This window comes from Astyanax mexicanus, chromosome 12 (assembly GCF_023375975.1).
Source record: "Astyanax mexicanus isolate ESR-SI-001 chromosome 12, AstMex3_surface, whole genome shotgun sequence".
Taxonomy (NCBI): domain Eukaryota; kingdom Metazoa; phylum Chordata; class Actinopteri; order Characiformes; family Acestrorhamphidae; genus Astyanax; species Astyanax mexicanus.
The window spans coordinates 49,761,034-49,769,506 of NC_064419.1; the positions used below are offsets into that span (position 1 = coordinate 49,761,034).

General features: G+C 37.4%; 1 protein-coding gene and 1 long non-coding RNA gene across 15 annotated transcripts in view; one reads left to right on the forward strand and one right to left on the reverse strand.

Moving 5' to 3' along the window:
• LOC125806073 (uncharacterized) overlaps window positions 1-827 on the reverse strand; it is a 2,425-nt gene extending 1,598 nt beyond the window's left edge. For 3 of the 11 annotated variants that reach the window (XR_007441388.1, XR_007441390.1, XR_007441385.1), the window contains exons 1-2: window positions 451-529; window positions 196-285 (exon numbers count right to left, since the gene is read on the reverse strand). This is a non-coding gene — a long non-coding RNA (uncharacterized LOC125806073). The other 8 variants (XR_007441392.1, XR_007441393.1, XR_007441394.1 and 5 more) reach the window with 8 other exon arrangements.
• The window catches only part of impdh2 (IMP (inosine 5'-monophosphate) dehydrogenase 2), a 23,623-nt gene extending 21,751 nt beyond the window's left edge, over window positions 1-1,872 (forward strand). For all 4 annotated transcript variants that reach the window (XM_049485611.1, XM_049485612.1, XM_049485613.1 and 1 more), the window contains one exon: window positions 1,408-1,872. In XM_049485611.1, coding sequence (XP_049341568.1) covers window positions 1,408-1,429 — 22 coding nt within the window. In that variant the 3' untranslated portion in view covers window positions 1,430-1,872. The remainder of the gene's footprint in view (window positions 1-1,407) is intronic.
• The last annotated feature ends 6,601 nt before the right edge of the window (window positions 1,873-8,473 follow it).

An 8,473-nucleotide genomic window follows, 5' to 3' on the forward strand; every position in this document is an offset into this window, starting at 1 on the left:
CTTAAACCAGCACGCCTTAAACCAGCACGCCTTAAACCTGTACGCCTTGAACCTGTGCGCCTTGAACCTGTGCGCCTTAAACCGGTCCACCTTAAACCGGTCCACCTTAAACCTGTACACCTTAAACCTGTACGCCTTAAACCTGTACGCCTTAAACCAGCACAATTTAAACCTGTACACCTTAAACCAGCACACCTTAAACCAGCACACCTTAATCCAGCACACCTTAATCCAGCACACCTTAATCCAGCACACCTTAATCCAGCACACCTTAAACCAGCACACCTTACTCCAGCACACCTTACTCCAGCACACCTTAAACCAGCACACCTTAAACCAGCACACCTTAATCCAGCACATTTTAAACCAGCACACCTTAAACCAGCACACCTTAAACTAGCACCCCTTAATCCAGTACACCTTAAACCAGCACACCTTAATCCAGCACACCTTAAACTAGCACCCCTTAATCCAGTACACCTTAAACCAGCACACCTTAATCCAGCACCCCTTAATCCAGTACACCTTAAACCAGCACACCTTAATCCAGTACACCTTAAACCAGCACACCTTAAACCAGCACACCTTAAACCAGTACAGCTTAAACCAGCAAACCTTAAACCGGTCCACCTTAATCCAGTACACCTTAATCCAGTACACCTTAAACCAGCACACCTTAATCCAGCACACCTTAATCCAGCACACCTTAATCCAGCACACCTTAATCCAGCACACCTTAATCCAGCACACCTTAAACCAGCACACCTTAATCCAGTACACCTTAAACCAGCACACCTTGAACCAGCACACCTTAAACAAGCGCACCTTAATCCAGTACACCTTAAACCAGCACACCTTAAACCAGTACACACCTTAAACCAGTACACACCTTAAACCTGGACACACCTTAAACCTGGACACCTTAAACCGGTCCACCTTAATCCAGTACACCTTAAACCAGTACACACCTTAAACCAGTACACACCTTAAACCGGTCCACCTTAAACCGGTCCACCTTAAACCTGTATGCCTTAAACCAGTACGCCTTAAACCTGTACACTAATAATGTAATAATGTAAGTATTTATTTTTTTAATTGATTCAGTTAAACAATTAATCAGATATAAAGAGCACAATTAAATAATGTAACTATATAATACATAGCCAAATTATTTAAGCTTAGATTTGAAATCTAAACAATAATAAAAATATATATATATACATTGTTTATTTCCTATTTTAATATATATTTTTGTATTTGTATTTAATTTGTATTTATTTTTGTATTATGTATTTATATACTATATGTAGTGTAATATTGTCCTGTTCTGAGACTGTAACAGTGCCCCCTGCTGGTAGAGCTGGAACAGTGCAGGTTGTATAATATTTGATTATTTCTGTTTTTCAGTTACGAGAAACGCCTGTTCTAAAGAAGAGAAGAAGAGACGACACTAAAATGCCAAGATCATCTTAATATTTACAAACATATACAGTATTATTATATTAATACGCACATGACCCCAAACCCCCCCCCCCCCCCCCTTTAAAATAGGCTCTACTACAGATAATAATCAGACAGACGTTCAGCCTCCAGTCTGCCCATCTCCAAACCACCAGCTTCCCCTTTCTGTCCTCCACCCTTCTCTCCTCTGAGCGGGGAGGGGCGGGGCCTGATGAGGCGGAGCCTGAGAGACCGTCCGAGTGTGTGTTCGGTGTGTGTTTTGTGTGTTTCAGGTCTTGCTCTTTGTTTTTAAAAGAGATCAGACTACTGACTACAAATAATAATAATTCTAAAAATACCATAATAATTAATAATAATAGATGTAATAGAGTTTAACAGAATTCATTCTAATAAATTTTTCACTGAAATCTTTCTCTGTTTTCTCTGTCCTCTTTTTTTAATTGCTGTATGCATGCATACTTATAGGCTCTGTCACATGATCACCTCCATATTTCTACACTTATATATGATCAGTGGAGCTGATTAGATGGGTAATTTCACTCTGTAGTTGTACAATAATATAATAATTCAGACTGTAGTTGTGTCTTCTATACTCAGAACCCACAGGATAGAAAACCACCACAGAGCAGCTTATATTATTATTATTTTATTATTTGGGGGGGGGGGGGGTTATTTAAAAGTTATTTAAAGGTGAGGAGGGCAAAAATCAGTGGCGTTTGTATATGAAACTCCGATTCCCAGAATCCCTGGTCACAACCAGCCACACCTGTGTAATACTCTATATAAACCCCAGTCAAACCCACACTGCTCTGTCGCACCTTTGTAGAGGGATGACCAGTAATGGAGGTATAAGAAAAGAAAACAATATGTCCAAAAAAAACAACAAGAAAAGAAAGTTATATCATAAAAGAAACTCAAGACCAGAATGAAGCTAAAGGATAAAGCTGCTTGTATTTGTAGTTTGTGTTTCCTGATGGGTAGAGTGATGGTGTTGGGTAGGTTTGGGTGGTGCAGTGTGGGTTTGGGCAGGGTTGGGTTGTGTTTGGATGGTGCTGTGTGGATTTGGGTGCTGCTGGGTGATGTTTGGATGGATATGGATGGTGTTGGGTAGATTTTGGGTGGGGTTGGGCAGTGTTTAAGTAAATTTCGATGCTGTTTGGTGGTGTTGGGTGGTGCTGGGTAGATTCGGGTGGTGGGTGTTGGATTTGGGTTGTGTTTGGTGTTATTTGAGTGGATTTGGGTTGTATTTGATTGTGTTTGGGTGGTGTTGGGTAGATTTGGGTAGTGTTGGTTGGATGTTGGTTGTGTTGGTTGGATGTGGTTGTGTTGGTTGGATGTGGTTGGTGTTTGGATGGTATTGGGTAGGGTTGGGTGGATTTGGGTGTTTGGGTGGTACTGGGTGATGTTTGGGTGGTGTTTGGTGGTGCTGGGTAGATTTGGGTGGTGTTGAGTGGTGTTTGCGTGTTATTTGGGTGGATTCATGTTGTATTTGATGGTGTTTGGGTAGATTTGGGTAGTGTTGGTTGGATTTGGGTGGTGTTTGTGTGGTATTGGGTAGATTTGGGTGGTGCTGGTTGGATTTGGGTGGTGTGCAGTGGATTTTGGGTGATGTTTGGTGGTTTTGTGTGGATTTAAGTGGTGCTGGGTGGTGTTTAGTGGATATGGGTGGTGTTGGGTAATGTTTGGTGATGTTGGGTGGTGTTTGGGTGGAGTTTACAGGTTAACGGGTGTGCAGTGCTGTATAGTGTGGATGTTCTGTAATTATCAGCACTATTTTGAGTGCAGTGGGTGCATATTAAATAGCCAGAAAACCAAAAATCATCCAAATTATTATTAATTAAACCTTTTAATGTCCTTTTAAAAGGGTGTAACTACATTACTGGGCTGTTATTAAATAATACTAGATATCAGTGGCGTTTAAATGTTATGTTTATTTTCTGTGAGAGGCGGTTGCCAGAACAAATAATCTTAATGCAAATTTACACTGAAACAGATTTGAAGCAGATCACATGACTCTCAAGCACTGAGAAAGTTAGTGTGGATAATTCATGATCTTTACAATAGAGGAAGCAGAGCTGTGGTTGATTTTCTCTGTAAGAAATTTCCAGTACAGACACGGTGGATCAGATGAAGTCAGGATACAATAGAAACTAATAATAATAATAATAATATACTGTGTTTTTTTTCATTTACTTTGACTTTTATTTGATTCCAGACAGTATGAACCCAACATATTTAATGTTTTATCAGCTCATCTTCATTTTATTTATTAATATACTGCAAAAAAAACTTGACAAAAGCTATAGAATATATATATTTATAATTATAAGTAAGACTGATTAAGATCATTATTCCTAAAATAAATAAAAAATAATTTTACTCTTACACAATGCTTAGTATGACAAAAATTCTTATTTCAACCCATTCGCAGAAACCACAGCAACATGTATGCGGATACAACAGCGACCCATATGCTGACACGACAGTGGCCCACACAGATACCGTAGCAACTTATGCAGATACCACAACAACCCATACTTAATACCACAGCGACCCATACAGATGCCACAGCAACCCACATGCTGATACCACAGCGACCCATACTTAATACCACAGCGACCCATACAGATGCCACAGCAACCCACATGCTGATACCACAGCAACCCATACGCAGATACCACAGCGACCCACATGCAGATACCACAGCGACCCACACATATAACAGAAATAAAGCATATCTAAATAGTATTTCAGTAACACTTTACAGTAAGAGTGCATTAATTAACAGAACTTTTGAATGAATTATTAATTGACACCCAGTACATTCTTTTTAAAACTAAATATTTACAATATTCTAATGCATTAAAATGTAGTGATGTTTTAATGTTTAATAACTACTGTTAATAATCAGACATTACTTAACTATTTAAAAATGTTTATTACAGTTATAAGTAGTGTTAATTGTTGTTAATTGTAATTATTTTATGAATTTAGTTTTAAGGGTTTGAGTTAGTTTGTGTATAGTGTGTATATGGTGTATAGTGTGTGTGTGTATAGTGTGTGTGTGTGTTTAATAGTGCTGTGTGTGCAGATTTGGAGGCGTGTAGAGTGTGTAGATGGGTAATTGTAACTGTGAGCAGCAGTAATTCACTCTTCCTCATTTACACTGCGGGTCTCGAGGGAACCAGACTGAACCTCTAAAACCACCGGACTTTCCAGCGCCGGGCGGCACATGCCCCCCCCCCACACAGAACCGGGCTCACCGGGACGAGTACCCACCTGACCAGGTTACACCATCCAGGTGTTTCTAATTAACACGAAATATAATCTCTAACTGAACTTATACATGCACCATCTGCTGATAGAGAGCAGATATTCTTATAATAACACATAATCTCACTTTCTCACAAAAACCCTGCTTTTTGGGTCATAATGTGAATGTCTGGCTCTTCTTTCTGTTGTATCATAGAATTTTCTGTTATATAATAAACAGAAAAAACAAAGATTCTGACATTTACAGTACAATTAGTTTTAAATGACTTCTATTGAAAGATTTTTTTATAAATTGTCAAAATATACCAATAAAAATACTTAATAAAAAAAAAAAAAAAAAAAAATTCATTGACTAACATTGACAGTTACTTTTACTCTTGTAAATTTACCACATTGGAGATACAATGTTGCATACAGTTTTTAGTCACTTTCATGCAATCTGTTTCAATAATGGATAAATAGAACTATGTAAATGTTTAAAAATAAAAATAGAATAGAATACAATAGAACAAAAAAATCGACCAATAGAAATGCTCCAAATTGAAAAATGACTAATAGACCAATAGAAATGTACAAAAAATGCTCCGAAATTAAAAATTACCAATAGATCAATAGAATTAGAGCAATAGAAATGCTCCAAAAACAAAAAACAACATAAGTTAACTATTAGAAATATTCCAAAATTAAAAATGACCAATAGACCAATAGAAATGGACCATTAACAATGCTCCAAAAGTCAAAATGACTGATAGAAATGCTCCAAAATTGAAAATGACAAATAGACCAATAGAATTGGATAAATAGATATGCTCCAAAATGTGAAAAAATGTATATATTTTTTATAATGCTCCAAAGCATTTTCCTGTACACAATATACTATGTAAATAAATAAAATGGTTCTCCTGCATTTTACAACAATGTATTGTATTTCAGTGTATTGTGAAAAAGAAAAAAAAATCTACTTTTGGTTTATGTGGCACAAAAACATATCGAAACAAAAATGAAGATTTATCCCCAATCCAGCGTTTATGGGAGCAGCTGGGACTCTGCTTTTAGGCCAAAAACTGTGGTCTGATCTGACCACACAACCTCCTTCTACATGTTTTTGCTGTGTTCCTACATGACTTGAAGTAAACTACAAACTGCCAACAGCAATTTAACTGTCTTTCTTTTAACAATGGTTTTTGAGAGCAGGACTTCTAGTTGTCCTGTGAACAGATTCTCCTGATCTACCTGAGCTGTGGATCTCTGCAGCTCCTCCAGAGTGATCATGGGTCTCTCAGCTGCTGCTTCTCTTCTCTGATCAGTGCTCTCCTGTTTGCTGGATCTGTTAGTTTGGGTGGATGGTTGGTTCATGTCTTGGTAGGTTTGTAGAAACAGTTGTAGAATACTTTTTTCAGTTTTTGAATGATGGATCCCAGCTGGCATTTCAACAACGAATCAGTGTTGGACTTGGTGTTGATTTTGATAAAAAAAAAAAATCCATAGCTCACATTCAGGATGCTTAAAATTATATGAGAGAGAAAAAAAACGTATGCTCTGATGAAAAATGAACAATTTTATTAGTATTCTTTCTCTCTCTGAATCTACATCTCTGAGAAGTAGGAACTGTACAATCACAAACAAAAAAAGCTTTTTTTTTTTACAAGTAGCTAAAAGTAGAAAATACTATGGTTGACAGAGTGTTACAATAAACTTACATCACTGCAGTAAATCTGAGTATAAAAAAGATTTATACCCATCACCACTACCAATCTGATTACTGAACATCTGATCCCAAAAACACCAAAACACTAAAACTAATAGAACATGAACATTCCCTCAGTTACGGAGAAGAACTGGTGAAAATAAAAAAATGAAGTTACTGCAAATAGAATAAAATCACTTTTAAATTCCTCCCTCCACCCGTTTTTAGAAATAGTATGGTGATGTAAATGTAAATGATAATTTACAAGGCAGAAGGTTGAAGACATTATGTTGATTCAATGCTAGATTTTAATTGTTGAAACAGACTTAACTTCAACCAAATTTCATATTTTCATTTTGTCGGTTGTGTGCCAGCTGGGACTGAAGGAGAACTCTGGTGTAAAATTGAGTTTAAAGCTTATTAAACTGTTTTCAACCGGTAGCATTAGCATTAGCATCAGGGCGCCGTCATCTTAAAGTAAAGTCATTATCAGTACAGTGATGGCGGCACTCGGAGCTGAAGCTAGTAGCATTATAGGATGTAAACAGTGGTTTTCAATAAGCTTCTTCTGCACTTTTTATTTTATTTATACATTTTTATAAAGGTGTGCAATTCATCAAAGGTAAGAACTTTTTATCATGTTTTACTACAATAAAAGTCCATTTTATACCGGAGTTCTGCTTTAAAGAGTGCTGCTTGGGAAGCTTGAAGCTTAGGATGTGTTTTTATAACTTAATTCAGCTTTAAAATTTTCCACAACTTTATCTCTTACCTTTCTTTCTCTTTTTCATAGGGTACTAGAGTCTTTTTTCAGGTGTTTTAAACAGTTTTACAAATTAACTTTAATTCTCTTACTCTTCTTTTACACACAGATAAACATCCACTACATTAAAACTATATCAACGTCTTATTGCCTTATTATTATTATTATTGTGCAGGGGTGTCGCCTGACATGGGCTTCTGGGGCTTTAGCCCCGAATAATTGTCGAATAGCCCCGAAGTGATTGGCTCAGCTCAGCTGTGCTATTAATGAGGAGATAGTCCACTGAGCGCTGTGTGTGAATGAAAAATCTCTTAATGCTAATCACGGAGCCAGTTCAAGGAAATAGTTCCACCTTTCATGAGAAACAGCCAATCAGCTCGCTGGTTTTGTTGAGCGAAGTGGGCTAGTAGGGAAGCTAGAAGTTTTGGATAGCCAGAATTTAGTACTATGTTTAGTTTGCTTAGTTTAAATGAGTTTCTTAAGCCTGGTCTCTCTGCCCTAAAATGTCATGTTTTCCACCGGATCCAACTGATCAGCTAATAAACTACACATTATAGTGTTAAACATTATATATCACAATACTTATTTATATATAAAATTAACTGGACTGAGCCCCAGATCTTTACATAGCCAGGCAATGCCCCTGTTTATTGTGTATTACTATAGTGTGCTAAAATATTATGCAAAATGATCAAGGCTATTAAATCGAGCTGTGTGATGATGTCTGGAGGCCTGTGGAGAGTAAAGGATGATGGGAAAGCGGTGGAGTGATGGGGGTGGGGGTGGGGGGGTGATAGTGGGAGTGTCTGTGGGCTGCCCAGTGAAGAAGTGAAAGTGAAAACACTTCTCAGATTACTGAAGAGGAAGTGACTACTTATAAATACTCTCACACACACACTCACACACACACACACTCACACACACACTGACAGACGGACGAGCGAGCCCGGGCGAGAGACAGAGCGAGAGAAAGAGAGAGAGAAAGAGAGAGATTCGCTGAGACAGGTAAAGTCTTTGTATTTTATTTGTGTGTATATATTTATATATAGAAATATATGTATATTTCAGTTTCCTGCACTTCATATTAATTATATTATCATTGCTGTACTCGTCTCATCCTATTATCTTGTCGTTTTTTTTTTGTCCTCCAACTGTGAGCGTATGTCTCTTTCACTTCTCTACACCCACACACACACACATACACACACACACATACACATACACATTGGTTTTGCTATTCTTGTGAGGACCTTTTATTCACATGTTATAATAAGTATAACTATTTTAAA